This window comes from Vigna umbellata, chromosome 7 (genome assembly GCF_029865625.1).
Source record: "Vigna umbellata cultivar VRB3 chromosome 7, Vumbellata_1.0, whole genome shotgun sequence".
NCBI classification, from domain to species: domain Eukaryota; kingdom Viridiplantae; phylum Streptophyta; class Magnoliopsida; order Fabales; family Fabaceae; genus Vigna; species Vigna umbellata.
The window spans coordinates 31520060-31545555 of NC_142171.1; the positions used below are offsets into that span (position 1 = coordinate 31520060).

General features: G+C 33.8%; 1 protein-coding gene across 1 annotated transcript; it reads left to right on the forward strand.

The window, feature by feature from the left end:
* Positions 1-1521: 1521 nt before the first annotated feature.
* Positions 1522-13706, forward strand: LOC124838227 (golgin family A protein (DUF1664)). Its single transcript, XM_047313777.2, has 11 exons — positions 1522-1658; positions 1730-1863; positions 1961-2042; positions 3239-3309; positions 3415-3516; positions 3611-3700; positions 12478-12552; positions 12656-12688; positions 12774-12848; positions 13066-13122; positions 13205-13706. Exons 1-11 carry the CDS (start codon positions 1604-1606, stop codon positions 13382-13384), a joined length of 954 nt encoding a protein of 317 aa, XP_047169733.2. The 5' UTR covers positions 1522-1603; the 3' UTR covers positions 13385-13706.
* The last annotated feature ends 11790 nt before the right edge of the window (positions 13707-25496 follow it).

Consider the following 25496-nt stretch of genomic DNA (forward strand, 5'->3'; position numbering starts at 1 on the left):
TTGTTAACTATGTTCGGTTTATGCTGATTGTTTTGATATGTAATATCGAATGATCATTTATGGAAATGACAACCAATCGATCATGTGAAAAATTAGTTTATTGGACGACTATACAATACACATTGCTAGTTGCATCCTATTCATTGTGAACAGAAAAATTATTAATTTACGTAATGATTTTGGAATTGTTTAGCTCTCAGGTTTCTCTAAATACTGCACCTCAAACAACCAAACAAGAGTTCCATCAACATAATCCCACATTACCTTTCAATTTATTCTATTACATAACTCCAAGAATAACAGAAGGCACATAGTCATTCTTCTCACTGTCCATATTTAATTACACAACTAAACCAAAAAAGTAAAAAAAAAAAAACAGAGCAAAACCGAAATCAAACTAAAGAGATATAGAATGAAAAAAGAGAGGTTATGCATAACAAAATTCAAGAAGTCACAATAAAACTGGAACAACAAAAAGGTACAAATTGACTCAAATTGCAAACAGGGTCTCAAACCTCTACTAAAATTGCACCGTTGTCACAATTCTTAATCATAAACCAAGTTCTAAATAGGATTTGCGATATTAGTCTTGATAATGGGTGTCTAAACGAAGGTTTGAAATGGTTCCAATTTTACATCTACACCTTCAAAATGTGCAGTTAGCATAAGACCAAGAAGATTATTCTTTGTTCGATAGCAAAGTTGGGTACCCAAATTAGGATCATCCCCGACAGGTTTCATGGCAACCTGGTTCTTCACTTCAACCACCACACGATCATAAAATTGTGTCGGTAATATAGTTGGAGGTGTTCCAGAATCAAGAAACCTTACTCGCTCTACCAAAACTCATTTTGCTAGAAACACTTACATCAGTGTGGAAAGGGGATTTCAAATTTTTAGGATATTTGGGTTGGTGATTGGGATTCGAAACCCACCAAGAAAAAAAAGAACAGAATTGAGGAAAGGTTTAGTGAAGTGGTGAAAGGTGATGATTGGTTGGAGGGAACACGTGGAAATATGATTATAAAACACATCATCCATTAAATTTAATACATAATGACACATTTTCTTTTCAAATACATAACGACAACTTAACGGACAAGGTTAGATTGATTCAATTTTTCAAATATTTGGACCCAATTGAGACATTTTACAAGAATATGAACCTAATTTTGATAGTTGAAAAAACGAAGACCCACTTGAGATTCTCCAACAAATACGAGAAGGACGATATGAAGGTTTAAACCAATAATCATATTTTTCTTATTTATTTTTGTACTTAATATTTATTTTTAAATTGACGTAGACTTTATTAATATGTTCGTATTAAGAAAATCGAATGGAAATTTACACTTTGTTCACTTTAATAAATTTGGAGGAGAGTGATTGAATAAATTTAAATTTGATTGAATTTTGAATATAAGGAAAAGTGAATTTGAAACTAAATTTTTTTAATTTGTGACGTGAATAATTTAATACATTTAAGTGAATAAAATATTTGTGTTTTTCTTTTGAAGATTTGGTAACAGAAAGGGTAGGCCAAGGCAAAAGTCAGAATTGGTCGGTCGTACACAATTTGAGACGAAGAGGGTTGGAGAATAGCATGGCGTTGCAAGCAGGCGTGAACACCTCCAAGGTTCTCATTCTGGTTGGAGCCGGTAAGGGAGTGTTTGGGTTTATTATCAACTCCTTTATCAATTAACTTGTTTTGCTTTTGCTTCTTCGTTAGGTTTGAGTGGTTCTGTTTTGCTGAGGAGTGGCCAGTTATCTGGTCTCATCGCACAGCTTCAGGAGTTACTCAAGGGCGTCGACGATGCTGAGATTTTACCCGGCAGATACGACGCTGCGCTTATTGCTGCACAGGTGCGTATTTGTCATGTCATGATACTCGTAATTCTTTTCTGTTTCTATGCCACACACCTTATTGAATTGTTTGTTTAACCGTGTATTTTAAGCTCAGATTCGACAGCTAGCACATGAGATTAGGGAGTTGACGTTGTCTCGCCCTGTGATCTTCAATGCGAATTCTTCTTCTTCTTCTGGTACTTACACTGGATTCTGTTGCAAATTTTTTTATTTTCTTTCTTCAGTGGTGATATTAAACATCAGAGGATATAATAATTTACATTTTAGACCTCGATGAATCTACGATAGAATGCTACTGAGTAACGTTTTATGTAAACATGTTTCCTGATCGGCTTCGTGATTATGATGCTAAGTTGACCAACCAATGCTCATTTTCTTTATAGATTTTCTTCTCACTTTACATTGTATAAGAATTATTAAGGATAATTGTCTTAGGCTTAATGAAGTTACTAATATAGACTTAGGCCTTAATTAGATACAATTCAAGTGTTTAATAGAAAATGAAAATAAGATTGTAAACTTAATTCATCTTCTGCTATAAGTAAACAAAAGTGTATGCTTAAGGTAAATAGCTTTTGGACTTTAAATTAGTTTTTAAACTTATGGGAGAAGCTTAATTTATTTTTCCTTCTTATTTTTACAAGTGCTTATTGAAGAGTTTACCTAAATAGGGCCTTAACCTTTTAAAATCTATTTCTTTTAACCCTTTTTCAAGGAAACTGCTAACTTTAAGTTATAAAATGCATGCTTTTGGGGTTTTCCAAGATAGCTTCACTCAACCAAATGCAAATTTACCAGTTAAGTCTATCTACTTATTTCTTAAAGAATTATCAATCATCCCTTATGCAGTACTTATTAATTCAAATTTCCTTGTTTGCTAACAGTTGATGTTAACATGTTTACACCATATTTATCATTCCTTGGTAGTGGCGCATGGCTGACCCAAATAATGCTACAACAGTATAGCACTCAGTGAGATGACTTCTATTTTGATTTTTTTTTTTCATACTATATACGTATAAACACTCAACAAAAATGCTAAAAAATATTTACATGTTCATAATCATGACTAAAATGTTATACAAGTAAATAGTAACTTATTGAGAAGGATACAAGGACAAATCATAGAGACAAAGAAAAATGGAGTGAATGAGTTTGGGTCTTTGGCGAGATAGATAACCATAGAAAGACCTCGGTGATTGATATTCATTTCCTTTGTTACATATTGATGTGGTTTTGGACATTCTCAATCTTCTGCCCTTGTGCAAGCAATTTGTGTAATCATGATTTTACTATCACGTATTTTTTTTCCTTTCTTTATAAATACAAGTTCTTGTTCACTATATATGTTGATGTTAATGTTTGAACATAGGGGGTATTGGCTCTTACTTACTACCTGCTGCTGCAATAGGAGCTATGGGATATTGTTATATGTGGTGGAGGGTAAGTGATAATCGTATCACATTTCCATAACAGGTACATTTATTTAGGAATCAACATATAATGTGATGATGTTGACTAAACCCATATATTTCTTGCCGCTTGTAGGGATGGTCATTTTCTGATGTAATGTTTGTGACAAAGAGGAATATGGTTAATGCTGTAGCAATTGTGTCAAAACAATTAGAAAATGTACATGAAACATTGGCAGTAAGTAATTTGTGTTGGCATTCCTATTTTCCTACATGAACATTTTTCATCTTTTGAGTGTTGTCGATGAATTTTTGTTATTTAATTTGCGCAGTCAACAAAACGGCATCTTACAAAGAGGTTGGAAGGTCTTGACTTGAAGTTGGAAGAGCATAATGAGTTGGGTCAACTTATATCAAATGATGTAAGGGAAAATGGATTTTCTTTTTTCCTAGATAATTAAAGGTGTTAAGGTAATTCATTAAAGAAATGTTTAATCAAAAGAAATTCCTAGCTCAATAAAATAGGATCAAATGACCACTCTTGATTTGTCTTCTTGTGTGCATCAAGCATTAAGACTAAATGCTTCAGTTAAAGAAAATCATGAATAGTTATGACTGATTCAATATGTTTGTTTTGGTGTATAAATATAAGAAACATAGGCCATACAACTTACATCTGAATCTGTGCATAATCTGCATTTGTATATGCCTCAAGACTAGCATTCTTGTATGGTTTGAACAAAATTCATCTTCCTAGCTTCCCTTTCAAATACTGGACAATTCCAAGAGCAACTTGTAAATGTGTTTGCGTTTCCTTTGGGTGGTGAATAAATTGACCGACTAGGCTAACAACTAAAGCAATATTTGGCTTAGTGTGAGATAGATAAATAAGTCTTTCAGCTAGTCTTTGGTACTTCTTTTTATCCATAACAATATATCCTTTGCACATCCCAACTTTATATTTGGATCAACATGTGTACTGTTGGTTTGCATTGCAAGTCAATAATATATTTTTGTTGAGATATGTAGATCCCTTTTTTGAAATGGGTTACTTCAATTCTGAGAAAATATTTTAGGTTTCCTAAATTCTTGGACAAGACATTGACTCAACCTTTGTTGTTCCCTTTCGTCATTCCCAGTAAAAATATAATAATCGGCATAGATCAATAATACTATTTGTAACACCTCAATTTTTTTGCTTACTAAAATCTATAATTAACACGAATTACACAACTTAAAATAAAACTTAACTCCTATTTTATTGAAAATCTCAGTAAACAAAAAACAATATTGTTTTACAACCATAAGCTTTATTGACTAAAAGACTGTCCCAAACATCTGTCGATATTGACCACTCTCCCTAGTGTTGTGCATCTTCCTCAACACCTGTAAGATCATCAGACTCAAAATATTACATCTCATACAAACAAAAAGGCAAGAAAAGAAAACAAGAAAAACAAGAATAAATGAATGTAAGCTCCCCTTACCTCTTACTCGTCACTTCTCCTTTAAACATGCCCTAGATATTCTTAAAAGATTTTAGGTGATCCTTCTAATATCCATAAAATATTATATATATTTTCCTACCTATATGTTTTTGTTTCTTAGAAAATCTCTTTAAATCTCTTGTAAATAATGAAAATTGCACACATAATAAATCTTATATCTTTTTCATAAATCTATTTAAGAAATAACCATCATATATAACTTGTTTATATTATAATAAATGCTTTATATATCGTTCATACAGAGTCAAATGTGTATCTTGCAAAGACTTCCAAAGACTCTTCAAACACTTCCAACCTTCAATCTCTAAGGTATTCGTCCTCCTTTAGAAAACATTCTGATGCTCAAGTCATCCTAATGCGTCAACAAACAATAAATGCAGTAAATAATGAACGTAATTAATATACCTTGTAAGATATTCTATTTATACTACTGTTTATGGCTTTTAATTGGATGGGCCTTGACCCATTTTCCCAAATACATGTTAGAATTGAATTATCGCAGTCAACCATGGGCCATTGCGATTAAGTGTCTTGAATGATGTTATTTTGGCCGAATAGGGATGGGTTGAGTACATGTTGATTTAGTAGTTCAACATGTATTCGGTCAACCGGTCCTATACGGATCTTTTTACATGCTCAATGTAAAAGGCATACAAAGAACTTCGACATATCAGGTGGTCTTTAGTCTCTGGCTTGTTGATCATAATGTTGGTACTCGGTAGGCATCTTGCAAAGAAAAATTGTATCTTTGGCTATTTAACCTTATAGGTATAGTAGCCCCCGGCCTTGAGAAGCTTAGCGATGAAGAGCTTGTGATGATGAAGTATTAGATAAGATATGATGTTGTAAGGGGGATGAAGAGGCATGATATGCCTGTTTTACACAAGAAATGATGCAATGCTTAGAAGGGACAGAGTCACCAACCTTGGCCTTCAGATCTAAAGAGATCTAATGGTTAAGGGAGAGCAGTGGGAAGGTGAAAGGTCACAAGTTTTCATATAAATAGGGTCTCATTTTCCACATTTGAGCACCAAGTTCTGAAAAATTACTCTGTTGCTGATATCTCGTGAAGAGAGTGAATCATTTCAAGAGCTGACTACTCAAAGGATTATGGGGAGGAATCAAATTGTAGTAGTAGTAGTAGTTAGTGTCACTGGACGCATCATCATCCATAACCATAGGGGTGGAGCTGGAGGTTATTATTGAGAATAGGGAAGATCCTGCTGAAGAGCATGCCAAGTCCCAACTACCTAGAAAGGAGGGGTACAAGTGGATAGATCTCTTAGTGAGAAGTTAGTTTTCCAAATTTAGGTGGTCAAGAATATTGAATTCTTGGTTGAATAGCATTTATGTGTTTGAGAGTGGAGTGTCGAAGGACATAGTGTCGCTTAGGAGGGTGACTGCCGTTGACAATGTTTGTCATGGTCGATAAGGGTATGAGGAGGAGTTCTTTTATGTGTACATAACGTTTTCCTTCAACTTCACGTCTGGTTACCCTTCGATGAGTTTACAATGGGTATGCTCAGACTTCTAAATGTTGCACCAACACAACTTCATCCAAATAGTTGAGGTTGCCTTAAAGCCTTTAGATTAGTATGATAGGTTCTTTGTTTATCCCCTTCGCCTGAATACTTTCTTCATTTTTACCTAATGCGATCAAGGGATCCACTTACCTGGCTATCTTTGGTGAGCAGGCTCAGTACACGTTTGCTAGGTACCTTTCCCCAATCTTTTAAGAAGTTCAAGAATGGGTTCTTTAGGGTAGTGGTGAACCCAGCTAACCGCTCACATTTTTATGATGAAAACGACAATCCAAAATTTCCCTTTTATTGGACTGATAATCCGCTTAGGTATAAGGAGTAGTTGAAAGACATATTGTTTAAGGATGATCGGAGGATAGTTGGGATACTAGAGCAGCTCCCTCGGAAGCTACGGACCTTGTTCAATGTATTATCTCAAAATTGTTGAATCCTAAAACATTTGGCCACAAAGATTTAAGCTGATTAGCATACTCATAATACTTTTAGTACCTTGTTTCGCTGCCATTCTTTTTACTTTCACATCATAAATATGTGCAACATCCTTTGCCTTAGAGTAGGTTTGCTCTATTGAACTCTGTATTGCTTTTGGTGAATTGAGAAACATACATGTATCACTAGTTTCTGGAACCATTGAGTTCCATAACCATGCCATGATTATGGAGTCTTCATCCCATGACTTGAATTTGACATCATCTTCTGTAGGGGAATCATTAGTTAGATGGCTAAGCTTTTCTTTCCATTTCAGGATGGTCTTAATAAGTTAAGACCATTTGAGATAATTTTTTCCTTTCAACTGATAGATTGTATGAACATTGTTAGAATAATTACTGTTACATATCACCATTTAGGCTAGTCTGCTAGACCAATAATGATTAGTACCTAGTTCTGTACCTAGAGGTCTAGTGCAAACTCTTGGTGTTCCATGTACTCTTGTGTTTTCCTTATATATAGAAGATAATGAGAGGGATATGTTAAGCCCTCAAGAATATATTTTATCAGTTTTAATCTTAAGTAACATTATGCAATTCTCTTGCATTCTAGAACTTGTCTTCATTTTCTATTTTAGCTATTACTATTACGTGCAATTAAGACACATAGAAGTAAATTGATCAAATGTAGAAATAGAAGGGAAACACAACGATGGAGGCTGTGATGAGAGTTTGAGATCATACAGCAATGGAATCTGTTGCGATTAGATTTACACAACAATGAAGGCTGTGATTAGGTCACATGATCATAGGTTACCAAGGATTAGGAGTATTGATACCATCTCAAGTTTAGAAGAAGTAATTTCTTTCTTATTATATCTCCTTACATACATCCTATATATATATATGTGTACATACATTTGTTGGATATTTTTGGAAATAAGAATGACCTATTCTAAGAAACAAATCCCTGAGTTTGTAGATTGTTGTGCTATTAATAAAAGCAAGATACAACAAATATACGGAATTAAAGTATATAAGGAATAATATCTAAAACTTCCTAAAATATATTCTGACATGTGGAGAGTCCGGTTCTGTAAGAAACCAGTGGATAAGAGTTGAAAATAAGACTTATTTTATTATTCTCAAATCATAAAAAATACATTCTCATACCCTCTATTTGTAATAATCTAGTTCTCCTAAAAAGGGAAATAGGAAAACTAGGAAAAATAAAATAAAATAAAATAAAAGATTATGTATCTATTTCCTCTAATCAGGAAGATTCTAAAGATATTATCTCAAATTACAACACTCCCCTCAAGTTGGTAAATGAATATCAATCATTCCCAACTTTCCTACAAGATCTTGAAATCTACCCGTAGGAACATGAGTTGTAATCACAAAGCCTTTGTCAAGATTATCTTTGATGAATTGTCTGTCAATTTCAATGTGTTTGGTTCTGTCATGCTGTACTGGATTATGGGCTATGCTCATAGCAGACTTATTGTCACAGTGTAGTTGCACCGGATTCTCCACTTTAACTTTAAGATCATCCAAAATGATTTTCATCCAGAGTCCTTCACACATTCCTTGAGCAAGGGCTCGAAATAGAACCTGCATAGTCAGCATCAGTATATATCTTCGTAGGCAAGGTGTCTTTTCTTTTGAATAATAGCCCCTTTCCTGGACTTGACTTCAAGTATTGGAGAATTTTGTCAACTGCTTGCATGTGTCTCTCTCTTGGATCATACATAAATTGTCTCACTACACTAACTACATAAGCAATGTCTGGTCTTGTGTGTGATGGATAAATCAATTTCCCCACCAATCTCTGATATTGGGCCTTCTCTACAGGAGCACTTTCATTAATTCCAATTCTGTGATTCTGTTCTATAGGAACTGTTGAGGTTCTACATCCTAGCTTTCCTGTTTCTTTGAGGAGATCAAGTACATATTTCCTTTGGGAGATGAAAATTCTGTTCTTGGAGTAGGCAACCTCTATGCCAAGAAAATATTTGAGTTTTCCGAGGTCTTTCATTTCAAATAGAGCTGCCAATTTTTCTTTTAATGCCAATTTTTCTGCTTCATCATCTCCTGCAATAATCATATCATCCACATAGACAAGCAATAGAGGGAGTTTACATGTAGAAGAGTGCTTTATGAATAGAGTATGGTCTCCTTGGCTTTGTCTGTATCCCAAGGAAACCATTGCTTTTGTAAATCTTCCAAACCATGCTTTAGGGGATTGCTTAAGACCATACAATGCTTTCTCCAAGAGGCATACCTTGTTTCTTTCATTTTTCACTTCAAAACCTGGGGGAATCTCCATGTACACTTCCTCATCTAGATTTCCATGAAGAAAGACATTCTTCACATCCAGCTGGTGTAAGTCCGATCCAAAATGGGCAGCCAAAGCGAGAATAACTCGAACTGTATTCATCTTTGCCACTGGGGCAAATGTCTCCTCATAATCAATCCCATATGTTTGGGTATATCCTTTTGCCACCAATCTAGCTTTATATCTTTCTATTGTCCCATCTTCCTTATGTTTCAGTGTGAATATCCATCTACACCCTACTGCCTTCTTGTCTCTTGGCTTATCAACAATCTCCCAAGTTGAATTTCTTTCTAATGCATTCATCTCTTCTTTCATGGCTTGATTCCAATGTTCAAGTTTCATGGCCTCTTGGATTGAGGTAGGAATTTTTTTGGCATCAATGGCAACAATAAAACTTCTGTGCTGATCAGAGAGATTGTTAGTGCAAACATACTGAGAAATAGGATATTTAGCACATGATCTTCTTCCCTTTCTCAATGCAATGGGTAAATCATCAGTAATACTTACGGGTAAATCCTCAGTAATACTTACCTCCTCCTCATTGATATCCTCAGGGATCCTCACCTCCGGAGTAGACAATTTTTCTTGCTCGAGAGTCGAAGTGGGTTGTTCTCTTCTTTCATATATTTTGCCAAAAAATCTGTCTTCTTCCTCACTGTGGACTATGGTAGCTTCATTGCTCAAGTCTTGGGCATCCTGCAAAGACAAACATAGTAATGACAAGAAGGAAAGTTCATCCACTTCAAGTGCTTTCTTCCCTGAAGTGGTGGACTGACATAAAAAGATTGTTTTTCATGAAAGGTGACATCTATGGTGATAAAGATGCGACGACTCTGAGGATGATAACATTTGTACCCTTTTTTATTAGAAGGATACCCAATAAAGACACATTTAAGAGCTCTGGGATCTAATTTACCACGGTTAGGATGATGAGAGTGAACAAAAACAACACATCCAAAGACTCGACTAGGTAGACTCGTTAGTAGGGAACAAGAAGGAAGAAAAGACAATAGAGACTCTATAGGACTAATGCCATTTAAGATACAAGTGGGTAACCTGTTGATGAGATATGTGACAGTTAACACAACTTCTCCCCAGTAATTTTTTGGAACAGATATTTGAAAAAGAAAAGCTCTAGTTACTTCAAGAAGATGACGATTCTTTCTTTCTGCAACTCCATTTTGTTGAGGGGTGTTAACACAAGTTAGTTTCTGAACAATACCATTATGAGACAAAAAATTGAGAAATTCATGATTCACATATTCAGTACCATTATCAGACCTGATTCTTTTGATATTTTTTCCAAATTGATTTTGGATAAGATAGAAAAAATTAACAAAAATTTGAAAAACTTCGGATTTATTTTTCATAAGGTATGTCCACGTGACACAGATACAATCGTCAATAAAGGTAACAAACCATTTGGCTCCGGAAATAGAATCTATGACAGGACCCAAAACATCAGAGTGAATTAAATCAAATGGAGAAATACTCTTTTTGTGACTAATAGGATAAGATGCACGATGATGTTTTGACAATTGACAAATATCACATTTAAAAGACTCAACAGACTCTTTGGTAAACAAGTGAGTGGGGAAACAAGGACATGATAAGACTAATGATTTGAGATTTTACCCACGACTCAGATGTAGCTTGTTGACTCATGATTTTTGTGTTGCTTTGGTCATTAAACACTAAAAAATACAACCCACTCTGCTCCTTAGCAGTTAAAATTGTCTTCTCTGTAGCAAGGTCCTGAAAAGCACAATAAGTTGGAAAAAATGTTACTGAACAATTTAAATCCTTTGTGAGTTTTTATACAGAGATAAGACTATTAGCTAATTGAGGAACATGTAAAACATCCTTTAATACAATAGATGAGTCCAAAATTATATTCCCAGAGCCGCATATAGGTATACCCTGACCATTCGCAACTGTAATAAGTTGTTCTTTATTTCTTTTACCATATGAGTCGAAGGACACGCTGAAAGGTGTCATATGATCAGTTGCACCCGAATCAAGGATCCAAATACCTTGAGACACATGATCAACAGTATTGAGACAAATCTTACCTTTTATGGACAAAGTACATGATCCAAAGGGCTTACTCATTGATTCATCCATTGCTTTCAAAGGAATAATTTTTACTTCAGACATCCCATAGAACGCAACCAGGAGTCTCCAAGACAATGACGGCGTATGAGTCACACCGAGAAAAAAGGAGCAGAACTTAAAACTCAGATCTACTCAAATATAGGCCAAACGGGTTGTCACCAACCCTAAAAACAGACTCAGGAGGCTCCGGCGACTCTTATGCGGAGGCGACGACGAGTGGGTCACATCGAGAAAAAAAAGAGCAAAACTTAAAATTTAGATCTACTCAAATACAGCCAAAACGAGTCGTCACCGACCCTAGGAATAGACTCAGGGGGCTCCGGCAACCCTGTCTGTGGCGGCGACGGCGAGTGGGTCTCGCCGGAGGTGGGCGCGTGGACTATACGCGCCGGCGACGGTGGCGGCATGTGGCGGCGCGTTGCGGCTCCTCTCATGGAGCGACTTCCGGGGTTGTGATCGCGGGTGTCGGGCGCACCTTTCTGCCCTATCAACGACCCCAACCGGCGACGGCGGCAGCGGCGGTGGTCGGACAGCGGCAGCGGTGAGACTTGTTGCAGCGGAATCGAGCCCCAAGATCAGGAGCTCTGACACCAAGTTGAAAATAAGACTTATTTTATTATTCTCAAATCATAAAAAATACATTCTCATACCCTCTATTTGTAATAATCTAGGTCTCCTAAAAAAGGAAATAAGGAAACTAGGAAAACTAGGAAAAGTAAAATAAAATAAAAGATTATGTATCTATTTCCTCTAATTAGGAAGATTCTAAAGATATTATCTCAAATTACAACAATAAGTACTACGTTCATTCTAATAAAGTCCATTCTTTCCTCTTGGCCTTTCCTTTCTGGTACCACTGTAGCAATGACACGCTGCAAGCATGTTTATGCCATAAAAGTTTACCCTAACAGTTAAGTTGATTGTCTTAAAGCTAGGCTAGTGGAAAAGTGATACACCCATTATATAGCCTTGATTATAGCTATAGATTTTTCTCTTGTTGCCAAAATTACTTTAGTTTGCCTCTTTCTTACTATGGTTGTTATTCACTATTGACCTTTCCACTGGTTATATATTAAATGCCTTTCTTCCAAGTTAATTGGATGAGATTTATAGTTTTGTATTTTTAATAAGGAGTTGCCTTAATGAAAAGAAAAATTTATTTGGTCCTTCATATGTTGTATTTGCTGTGAGTTTTGCAGTTGTCCTTTGGTAAAATTCTTTTTAATGTGTTCAGAAGCATTCCAATTTTTTTTTTCTTTTTGCACGCAGGTGAATGAAGTGAAGTCAAACCTTTCTCAGATTGGATTTGATATTGAAGTTATACACAACATGATTTCTGGGCTGGTAAATTGGAGTCCCTTTCTTTTCTCCTTTTTTTAAGCATCCAATCGACTGAAATTGTCGTCTTGTTGATGTTCTAACTTGACTTAATCAATCAACTTGATAGGAAGGGAAACTCGAACTTGTTGAGGGCAAGCAGGTTATAAATTTATTATTGCAGGCATAGGTTACATTCTAGCAAGTTTTCTCAGAAATATTTATATATTTCCCTTGTTATCGTGCAGGAAATGACCAATTCAGGTCTCTGGTATTTGTGCCAATTTGCTGATGGATTTAACGACAGACCAAATGGTGACAAGGTTATATTTTTCATCTTCACTTGTGTTTTTATCCCATTTATTGCCTTATCCAGTGTATAAAATTGTGAGGAAAGCAGAATGGTTTTTATGATATAAGACTTCTAGTTTCTGATTAATACACAATTCTTCTGTCAAGTGAGTAAGAGTTCTGTAACAAGGAATTTTTTTGTGATTTCTTGTGCAAATATCTGATCCTTGATTTTGACTGATTTGATAGGATATTGCAGAACCGACAACTTGTACAGTAACGACACTTGAGAAAAAATCACTCAAGGTTAATCAGTTACGGCATTTTTAAGTTCAAGTTTTTCCACTTCTAGTCATACTTGCCTACTTATTTTTAGTACATGTTTCAGGGTTTACAATTCATTGCTACAACTAGTGACACAGCTGAGAAATCGACCATAATAACAAAGAAAGTTGGTCTCATTTCTTCAAATGACAAAGAACCTGCTTCGAAACAAAGAATACACAGGAGGTCATTTCCTCTGGGCATTTCTGTGAGCAATGGCCTTACCGGATTGGCGAGCGATTAATATTTTTTCTGATGAACCAGCTCGATCCCAATTGATTCAGTACCATTACTTCTCACATGGAGAGCAGATGGTGATTGCAATATATTTTTTACGTTGACCAAAGTTTGTCCGACACACCCTCATCTCAAAATTAACCTTTTTTGTATATCTCGTATACGAAAATTTCAAGACAGCATACAGTGATATGATAAGATCTTGTATCTTCTTTTGTCATGTGTGTTTAAAATGGTTCTGCAATATTCCTTCATATATTTGTTAAAATGTGTAATGCTAATAGTGCCTGGTTAACGCAGGCTAATGCCAAAATTAATTCTGTTGAGAATCAGGAATAAATATCATATATTTAATGTAGATTGATTAGGAATGTTTGAATGTCAAAGTTACAAAAATTAAATATCCTCTATTTGTAATTATTACAATATTTCTGTCTAAACCAGTTGCATATTGTCACTTAGGCACAAGGTTTGAGCGTCGTCTCTATTTTGTCGAGACAAGATTGTCTAGAAAGAGATTGAATTGTTTAAAGTATCTTTAATTTTAAAGTTTATCAAATAATATTAAACGAAATAATTTTGGGTAATCAAATATTTAAGAAAAAGAAAGAACATAAATATATCACATAGAGAATAAAAGAAAAAGGAAAAAACATAGATATATCATGTTGATAATAATCACATTCTCGAGTGGTCATAAGAAAGAACATCTGAACACTAGATAACGGATAATATAAACTCATCAAAGCATCTATCAAATGAATCATCTAGATGCTTGGTTAATCAAAAATAGAAACTTGGAAGACCTGTGCTCAAAAGCGTTTAAGATACAAATCTAAAAGTCTTATCACAAGAAATCTTGCAACCAGTGTCTATCAAGCTACACTTTCAAATATGCTATCTAAGAAGAAAAAGATGAATTAAACAACACAATGTGTTTTAGGCAAAGACGTCTGATCAGTAGGAGAAACCTACACAAACTTAGTAAGACACATGCTTAAGATACCTACACACAAAGTGTCTGAATTACTTTTGTAAAACAGTGAGTGTGAAAATCTCTTCTAAGGTAGAAACATGTTTTACAAAGATTATTTATGATAAGCGTCATGTCTTAACATGTACAAAACTTAAGGATAAGCACTAAAATTAACATATCTATCCTTGAAAAAGATAAAACACTAAAGCTTATTATATTATATTAGTATTAATAGAAGAATAGTTAAAGCAAAAAAATAGTCTAATGAATATTAGCTCCAAACAATAAAGACGTGATCTCAAACTTGTAATCAATGAAAAATATAAATAATATCTTTGATGAAAAAACATGTCAATCTCTATGTATCAAATTACTTTTATTTATAAGTGTCTAACTTTTCACAACCAATAACAATATGCTCTATATTGTCTAATATTATTTGAATGTTAGGATCAATCAATATATTTATTATTGACACCATGTATGACACGATGTTTTGAACATATAGCACAAGATAACATCCATAAATAATCAACACATTTAATGTCATTTATTGTATGTACGGTAAAAGTGCTATTTTTCTTGTATGTTTTGTCCTTGTTTAATGTGAATATCAAAATTATACAACGAGTTAATCAGAAAACCTACATATTTGGATAAAGACATTAAGAGAAGAAAAGAATATTATGAGAATGATCTAAGTATAAAGTCCTACTCTGACATGTTGTATAAGTTGTGTTTCAGTCAAGATATGATAAAACATTGTATCTCTGCATGACAAGACAAGTGAGTGTGACCATCTACCAAAAAGCACTAAGTAGCCTACACAGGGGTCAACTCTATATCCAATGGAACATCTTTGTAGAAGGCTATATAAAGAAGATCTGAAGAAGAGAGAAGACTAATGAAGTAACTATAATGGCAAAGAGAAGAATTAATTATAAGGCCCAAGGTGGGACGTAAGAAAGAAAAAAAGAAAAAGAAGAGAGGTTGAAACAATTGAGGTTGAAATGAAATGAAGTTGAAAGCATATTGAAAAGAAGAGAAGAAAAGAGAGAAAGCATAAATTGAATATTAATAAACTATATTATTTGAAAATTTATTTTGTAATTAAATTGAAATTATGGTTTATTTTTCTTTAATTGTAAAGACTTATTAAATTTGATTTTCCTAATATTGTTATGATTTTAAAGATTTTAAAATGTTACTCGTAATCGGCATCCCCAAATTGGGGTGTTACATGTAACATACAAACACTTTGCCCTCAAACAATGCTTTTATCAAAACACACTGACATGTTACAAAATGTTTTAAGCATGCAACATGTTATATGATCATCAACGTTTAAAATATTTAATGTTGTACAAAAAAGTGTCTCTCTACTTGCATGTTTTATTCTTGTTATTTGTGTAGGTAATGTGAATACTAGGCTTTATTCAGAAGTGCTGCATAAAGGACAAAAAGACGTTCAAAGATAAGAAGACACTCTTAGAATGTTCCCAAGGCTTATTGATTAAACACTTTAATTCTACTATCATTACCAATTAGGATAAGCCTTTTGACTGGAACTACTCTGTCTTTGAAATAATGCTTTGAATGTTAATTTTTTTTGGTGATTATATGCATATATGTTTAATTCTTAAGAGTTGTACCAACTGAATTTGATAATGTCTATCATGAATGATTTGGTGAATTGATCTGTATGCTTGAACATATTGAATTATTAAGTTAATTCTAGTCTAAATGGTCAATATATTGTTTAGCACTTGGTGATGTACTTCAATGCTCATTATCATTCAATGCTTATACATTTTGGCATAAAACTTATGTACATATCATATTATGGAAGTAGTAACATTGTGCAATGTTGAGAAAGATACTTTTGCAGGTTTTAATGTGTGAAAAACAGGTTTTGTACTCATGTACTATGTTTTTAAGCAGTTCTGCACATTTTAAAGGATTAAATAGATGGTATAATCTGTTAAATAATCATTACTGCAGATTTTAATTTGTCACACTGATAGTGTAATCAATTAAGTTACTGAAACTGGTTTTATAAGCATATAACTGCATGTCCGATATGCTGAACAAGTTTAAAATGCCATGAAATACCTGTTTTGAGTAAAATTCATGTTATATGTTGCTTTATGAAATATGCATCATCTTAAGATAAATCATGTGTTTATCTCTGTTGCAGCTATGCTAATACATCTATCATATTTCTACTACATAATAGATGTCATTTATATTATAATACTCATTGCTTACATCTACATTCTATACTATATATGAGTATTGTACAATGATCTCGATATCAATTGTTATATCATGTGAAATCAATATACTAGATCTGATACAAGTCAAAGTACTCTGATATACTATTTTGAATTAGTTATATTGAGTTGATCTTTATGTTGATATTATTCATCTATTGCTCACACACTTTCATAGTGCTTGGGGAACATCACATTCTTCAATGGTTTGTAAGCGATTTTGATGTTTTTAGCACAAATGAATTCCATGTTACTTGTTTGATCTGCCATTTTTGCTAATGCCCAAAGGGGAGAGTAAATGGAAAACATGTTTTTTGTTGGTCATCATAAAAAAAGGGAGAGATTGTTGATAGGGGGAGCTTTGTCTCTTTATATCTTTATGTTTGATGATGAATGGTTAAAAGATTAATAATGGTTTCTTGCACAACAAAATGACATTACAATTGTTTATATCTTTAAGATGTGTGTGCTAGATGATTGAATCCATTAATGTTGAATGATTCAAGTTTAAATTAGTTGAAAAATCTCATTTCTGGTATAAATAATCGATTAAATACAGTATATAATCTGTTAGATCTAGCCAGATCACTTAGAAAGCTAATAGGGGCAAAATGCTATGTTATAATCGATTATACAGGGTACATAACCGATTAAAACAGAGAGAAAGTCATAATCTATTATATAAGTGAGATAATTTGTTAAGGTTGGCAAATGGATGACTAATATGGTTAAGTGTTGAAATAATCGATTACATAAGTTTGATAATCGATTAAAACAGAAATGATAGTCTAATCCATTACATAAATAGCCTAGTATGTTAAGACAGTTAAATAAAGTAATAATAGGCTTAAGTGGTTAAATGATCGATTACACACATATGATAATCTGTTCAAACAAAAAGGAAAGCATAACAGATTACATAAATAACATAATTGATTATACTGCAACAAGATTTGAAAGACCTATATATATGTGACTTGAGACCTATTTCCATAACGTTAACATTTTCAAATACTGACAAATCTTTTGAGTTTGTGTACATGTGTTCTCAAACACACGTTCTTGGAGGAATCAAAGCTTTCTTGGTGATCAAACTACAAGGATTCATTCAAGGCAATGAGACTACATTGGTTCTGATTAATTATGCACTTTGAAGAGTGTGTTCAAGATCAGGTTCTTCAAACAATTTGTATTGTGTATTTGTGCGGGGATAGCCAAGGTTTAAGAGCTGGGATTGCTCTTGGTATTTGTAAGAGATTGAGGGTGTTCATCTCTTGTGTTGTTATTTTGATTTTAAGTGGTAAGAGGAGTGCATTGAGAGGGTTGTGTCTGTATTCTTGTATACTCAATCATTATAGTGGATTCCCTTTAACTAAGATTGTTGAAAGAGGACTGGATGTAGGCTCGTGATAGCCGAACTAGTATAGATTGTTTGTGTGTTGATCTCTCTCTACTTGTTGATTCATTATTCTTTGTTTATTGATTTCAAGAAGCCAAGAACTCATAAAGATTTCAAAAAGATCTTAAATAAGGGTTTATCCAATTGAATCCCCCTCTTGGCTTGAGATATAAGGCTTTTCTTTTCATACAAATACCAAAAGAGCATATGAGTGAACCTCTTAGCCTTCATCATGGTGTCACAAATGAGGTTGGGCCAATAAATCATAATCTCATTTACTGTCCCATAAATAATCATCAAATTCGCCTTGGAGCAATACTGCACATGATTAAAAGCATGAGGACAAAGCATCAACACAATCAAGAAGTGAATTAGCCTTTCATCCTTCTCAAGACTACCTACGAGCAATTGCTTCCTGTTGACATGAACCTCAGGGTTCTTTAGAAAAGAGAAGGCCAAAATCTTGTTGAAGCCTTCAATACCCTAGATCAACATCACTACATCTTCATTCAACTGAATCTGGGCCATTGTTGTCCAAATATCATCGTCCAAAACAATATCTACTCCCTTGACTCTGGTGGAGTAGACCTCGTCTCGTACCTTCAAGTTAAAGTAGAAAACTCTAACCAAATCCGAATAGAACTTACCTTGCATCTCTAGTAGGGACTGAATGCCTTGGTGGAAGATAAGTGGCGGAAACTGAAGCCCATAAATGTGAAACCAATTGAGATCAAAGTACTTTGGGGATATCAACTTTCTTTCTTTCCAAAACAAGGTGAACTCACGGTGCTTTTCTTCATTGAGATCCAACCATTGACATTATTGCCACGAATTCTTGGATTGGTAGAGGAGGATGGGCGAGAGCTCTTTTTGGTAGGTAACTTTCTTCTATCAGCCATGGTAGAAGGTAAGAGTAAGGAAAATGAAGGGGTGGGTAGCTAAAATGCATAAGAATGATTATGATTGCAAAGATATGATCAAGTATACATACAAGACTTAAAGTATGAGAAAACAATCGATTATGGACCCCTAATATATAGTAAATGGACGCTTGACGCAACATTAATGCAAAATATGGCCATTTATAGTCGTTACAATGACTATTTTTTGACTTCTAACAATCAGAACTCGTGATAATCAATTATTTGTAACTGATAATCGACTATCGCTTCAAAACCAGAAGCCCAGAACTTGAAATAATAGATTATGGCTTCTTGGTAATCGATTATTGTCGAACTTATGACATTTTCTAAAGGGGGAGATAATCGATTATTAGTACGGGATAATCGATTATTTCATGCTGATTTTTGGAAACATGAAAAATGCACCAAGCAAGACCCTCAAGCAATTTATAGGATCCCCAAGTCCCTCCTAAGCTCATAAAACCTATCTTTGGGCAGTGCTTCGGTGAAAATGTCTGCTAATTAGTGCTTGGTGTCAATATATTCTATCTCACAATCTTCCTTTAGGATATGGTCTCTAAGAAAGTGGTGTATAATCTCTATATGTTTGATTCTAGAGTGCATAATGGAATTCTTAGTAAGATTTATGACACTAGTGTTATCACACTTAAGAGGTATATGTTCAAGGTATATATCAAAATCCTCTAATTGTTGTTTCATCCATAAGATTTGAGCACAATAATTACCCGCAACAATATACTCAATGTTAAACTACCTTTTAGTCACCTAAGGCAGAACAAATATGGTCCCCGCTAATGTAGCATAGGGTAACCAGAATATCAATCCTAGGACTAAGCTAATTAAGATTAGAGTGTAGGGTTAAGGTCTTGTGTTTATTTACTTACTAACTACTAAACAGGTGGGGACATTTAAAATGAATGAAACTAAAATAAAAGAATTGAAACTAGTCTAAACTAAAATCTATTTAAAAGAATAAAGAAATTGAAATGTAATAAAAGAAAAGAAAATAACAGTCTAAACTACTCAAAACAGAAATAAAACCAATCTACTATAACTTCCTACAACTCAAACATAACATATATGATACAATCTAAACAAAACTCAAATGCTAAAAAAATAAGGAAAGAAAATATTTGAAACAGAAATGCAGAACAGAAGCAAAACCTAAGTCTAAAAGAATGCATTAACAGTCAAGAGATATTCCTAAACTAAGCATCAAATCTGAATTAGAATGTAAAACATAAAACCTAAAATGAATCATCAAATCCTACTCTAAATAGAAGTAATTAAGAACAACCATGCCAATACTCTCAACTAAAACTGAAATCAGATGAGCAAACACCTAAAGTAATGAGTAGAAACAGATTGGTTGATTATAACCATCGATCAGAATCAAAAGTGCCAAAGTTAGTGTAGAAAAGTAATCATTTACAACTCAGGAAGACATCTTGTTCAGTCATACCCACTGTATGGTATTTAAGTTCAAATCAGAACTGAAAGTATGTAAAGGTCTACTCACTATACGAAATCTCAGCAAATTCATCTCCTAATTCATGTTTCTAATCATCACCAGATGCAAAACCTAATCTAAATGTAATTGAAACATGCCATCTACTCTAAAAAAAATATAAAATCCTAATTAAAATGATCTAACAGAAACAAAATATGAATTACAATATTTTTCTTTCATTTGACTCATCTCGAGAAGAGATCTCGATAAGTCATGCTCACTGTGGAGTCATGTAAGGAATTATAACTGTGTGGAGTCACAGAGTCCAAATCAAATTTTTCTCAAATCGAAACAACACAAGAAAGACTCTCACATCATCAAACAAGAACACAAAGTAAATGAAAAAATCAAAATGACAAAATCACCGAACGTACAACACATAGAAACATCACAGAAGAAATTTTATTAACAAAGAACAAGGAATACACGAAAATGTACCGAACAAAACGCGAGCGAGAATGCAAGAAACTCGAAGCCGAAAGCGCGATAAAACCCTAAGCTCTCACGTTTGCTCTATCTATTCCTAACTCTAAAAACGTAAACTGAAAAATATATGTGTCTCGTCTTCGTGAAAGTCTCTATATTTACATGGCTAAAGAACCCCCTTTTACAGGGTTGAAGAAAATATAATAGAGAAAGAAAGAAGAAAAAAAATAGAACCTTCATCGTATCTTCTTCTTCATCCAACGACTATCTTCAATTTGCTAACTAGGTCGCTTCTGCACCCTTTGATCACTTCAGTACTCTCACCGATTCGACATCCGGTCAGCTTCTCCGGGGAGGTGCCTAGCTTGAACAATGGGAGCTTTCCTCTCGCCTTTCGCTTTGCTCTTTGCCCTAGCTTGCGGGTTCCTCTTTCTCCAGAGTGAATGTTTATGCAAGATTGTGTTTTCTCCAAATGAGTTGCTACTCAAATGACCCCCAAAGGCTGCAACAATGCCAAATGCTGCGTTTCATTAATGGCGAGCCCAATCCAAAGCATGGTAGCCACCAAAAATGCACAACTTCAATTACTGTAGGCCCACTAATCCTGCTACAGGTTCAATTCCAGCAGTGGCCCAATTTGCTTCAATAGATTCAGCCCTTGGGTGTTGCTCCCTCCACCACCATACCTTTCTCCCTCCACCTCTCATTTACTATTTTCCCCTAAGTAAAATTTTATTTTTAGGGTTATTATTTTTTAATTTTACCCATTCACAACCTATTCCACTAATAACCTATTCTAGTCTCTAGTCCCCCGTACATGAGTAAAATATTTTTCTTTCATTTTAACATTATATTTCTTCCTCTCTTTCTTTCGTTACTGTGAGATACTACAAGTTGCAAAGGTTGGTGGTGGTGGAAAGAATTATCAAGCAGTCTCCCTTTCGTGGTGCAGTGTCGCTCTCATGGTGCAGTGCGTGTGTTGCTTCCTTCAGGTGCGTATTCGAATAAACCTTCAAATAAAACCCTAAAATAAAAAACATAACCTTGAAACGGAAGTGACATCCTTCAACGGATGTCAACATCCGTTTAAGTTAAAACGGATGTCGACATCCGTTTTTCCTTAAACGGATGTTGACATCCGTTGAAGGATGTCACCTCCGTTTAAAGGTTACATTTTTTATTTTAGGGTTTGTTTTATTAGTTTATTCTTTATTTTGGAAATATTTTAATAATTTAATTTAAATGTTTTGATTTATTATTTTTGAATATATTTTTAATGTATTTTAATAATGTAAGGAAAATGAAGAAGAAAGAAACGGAGGAGGAGAAGTGAAACAGAGAAGACAAATGGGGTTGCAGAGTAAAACGGAAGACAAATTGTTAAACGGAAATGAGAGATGGAAAGATTGGGTGCATAGAGTAAAGTAGGAGAATTAGGTTTGAAATAAATTAAAATAGTAAAAATAAAAAATTTTAATCTGAGGATATAATTGGAATTAAAAAAAATTGGGGAGGTGGAGGGAGAAAAGTGTGGTGGTAGAGGGAGCAACACCCTTAGCCCTTCCAATCTTCTAGCCTTGACCAAAAATAACCAGCCCAATTAATCAGGCCAGTCTGCAAATAAAAAAATCAATTAAGACTAAAAGGCTAAACAGCAAAAATAGAGTATTTAAGCAATTGCAGAAATTAAAAACCTAGTTAAGCAAAAGTAGAGAAAAGAATTTTTATCAAAAGATTTTCTAAAAAGTATTAATTTTCTAATTATTAAAAAAAACTAAAAAAAAATACTCCTAAAAACCTAATTTTAACTACAATTTTACAATTCTAAAGATTTAAAAGAAAAACCTAAAATTAACCTAATTCTAAACAATAAGAAACTAAAATGAACTAAGAAAGACTTCTAAACCTAGAAAAAGTGCAAAAACTAAGAGTTATCACTCAACCTTAGTGGTGAAAAGGGCTACACATGCTTGTTTCTTACAATGCCAGGAAATTAAGGAACTAACTAAGAAGTGACATGTACCACTAGTGTTTTTTCTATCTATCTTACAACCTTCATAATCTGCATCTGAGAACCTTACAAGACTAGGTTCAGGCCCATAAGGATACCACAACCCAAAAGACACAGTTCCGTAAGGAACTTAAGGATACACTTAACTACGGTGAGGTGAGACTCTCTAGGACTAGCTTGGTACCTAACACATACGCAAACACTTTGCATGATATCTAGCCTACTGACAGTAAGATATAATAAAGATCCTATCATGCCTCTATACAGAGTTTGGCTTACGAGCGTACTTGATTCATCCTTGTCAAGATAACATGATGTTGCCATAGGAGTGGATGCCTCCTTAGCTTTATCCATTTCAAATTTCTTCAGGATTTCTCTACAATATTTGGTTTGAGAAAGAAACGTACCTTCTTTCGTTTGCTTTATTTGTAAACCAAGGAAGAATGTCAACTCACCCATCATTGACATTTCAAACTCACCCTTCATAGTCTTAACTAAATCCTCGCAAAGAGATTTATTAGTTGATCCAAATATAATATCATTAACATATACCTGAGTAATCAAAATATGTTTTCCTACTCTTTTAATAAATAAGGTGGAATCAATTTTACCTCGATTAAATATATTTTCTAATAGAAAATTTCTAAAAGTCTTTCATACCAAGATCTAGGAACTTGTTTTAAACCATAAAGAGCTTTCTTTAATTTAAATATGTGATTTGGATATTTATAATCTTCAAAACCAGGTGGTTGTTCAATAAATACATCTTCTTTTAGAAAACAATTTAAGAAAACACTTTTATCATCCATTTGATATAATTTGAATTTCATTATAGATGCATAAGCAAGAAGGAGACGTATTGCCTCTAACCTTGCAACAAGAGCATATGTTTCATCATAATCAATACCTTCATCTTGACTATAGCCTTGTGCAACAAGCCTAGCTTTTTTCTTGGTGATGTTTCCATCTTCATCCAGTTTGTTTCTGAACACTCATTTGGTTCCTATCACTTGATGAGTGCTTTCTTTAGGGATTAATTCCCACACTTGATTTCTTTCACCATTAATGTAACATCCCAATTCAGTAGTATAAAACTACTAAAAAAATAAGACGTACATAAATGAGAACTTACAACAAACTTGAGGCTACTAGAACAAGAGATCCTATCCTTGACGGACCAAAGACTATCTATCCTGTTGCTTTCCCTCTCAACCAAATGCTGAATCCCCTAAAAGATGTCCTCCCTAAACTCACACCATTTAGGTGATCGTCGCAAAAGAGAAAACATACACAAAGATAAACAATGCAAAAGAAAGGGTAAGCTAGTGGTAAAACAGTTCATCATAATACAATAAAAATTTCATTATACATTGTATTACACACATAATAAATGCACATCATAATCATATCACAACATTTGATTTGACTCATCCGGATATTGGTTAAGTTCTTCTTGCATTGCTATACACCATTGATCGTCTTGAAGAGCTTCCTTGACGTTCTTAGGTTCTAATTGTGAAACAAAAGCCACATTCATGAAATAATTTGCGAAGTTTCTTAGGTTCATAATCAGATTACAACATTTGACTTAACTTATCCAAATATTTCTTAGGTTCTTCTTGCATTATTATACACCATTGATCGTCTTGAAGAGCTTCCTTGATGTTCTGGCTCTAACTGTGAAACAAAAGCCACAATAATGATAATCCTCAAGGTTGTTGCCATGTCTTAGCTAAATCTTTAATTTGAGGATTATTTGTCTTTTCATTTGTTATCTCCTACAAGTCTTCTTCTTCACCTGCATCTGATTCATCTAACCCAAGAGGTTTTTCCTTAAGGTCCACAATTTCATTAAAGACAAAATGCATAAATTCTTCTATTGCAAAAGTTCTCTGATTAAAAACTCTATATGCTTTGGTTGTTAGAGAATAACCAAGAAATATAGTTTCATCGAAATTAGAATCAAATTTTCCCAAATTTTGTTTTATATTATCTAAAACAAAACATTTACATCCAAATATTTTCAAATGAAAAACATTAGACTTTCTTCCTTTAAAAGATTCATAAGGAGTACATTTCAGAATAGGTCTAGTAAGCATTATATTTAAAAAATAACATACAATACTTACAGCATTAGCCCAAAAATGTTTTGGAATTTTTGATTCATTTAATAAAGTTCTTGCAAGTTCTTCTAAATATCCATTCTTTCTTTCTGCTACTCCATTTTATTGTGGAGTTCTAGGCGCACAAAAGTTATGAGAAATTTCAAGTTCTTCACAAAATTTTTCAAATGATTCATTTTAAAATTCCCCTCCATGATCACTACGAATATATTTATTTTTCAAATCCTATTCATTTTGAACTTGTTTTACAAACTTTTTGAAAACTTTGAAAGTTTCACTTTTTAGAGCAATAAAGAATGTCCATGTAAATCTTCAATAGTCATCAACTATAACTAAAGCATAATAATCTAAAGCATAATAATTTCCCCCAAACTTTTTATCCTTGAAGGACTAAATAAATCCATGTGCAAGAGTTCTTAGGATTTTTCACTTGGAACAATATTTTTCGAATTAAAAGATGATTTAATTTGTTTACCCT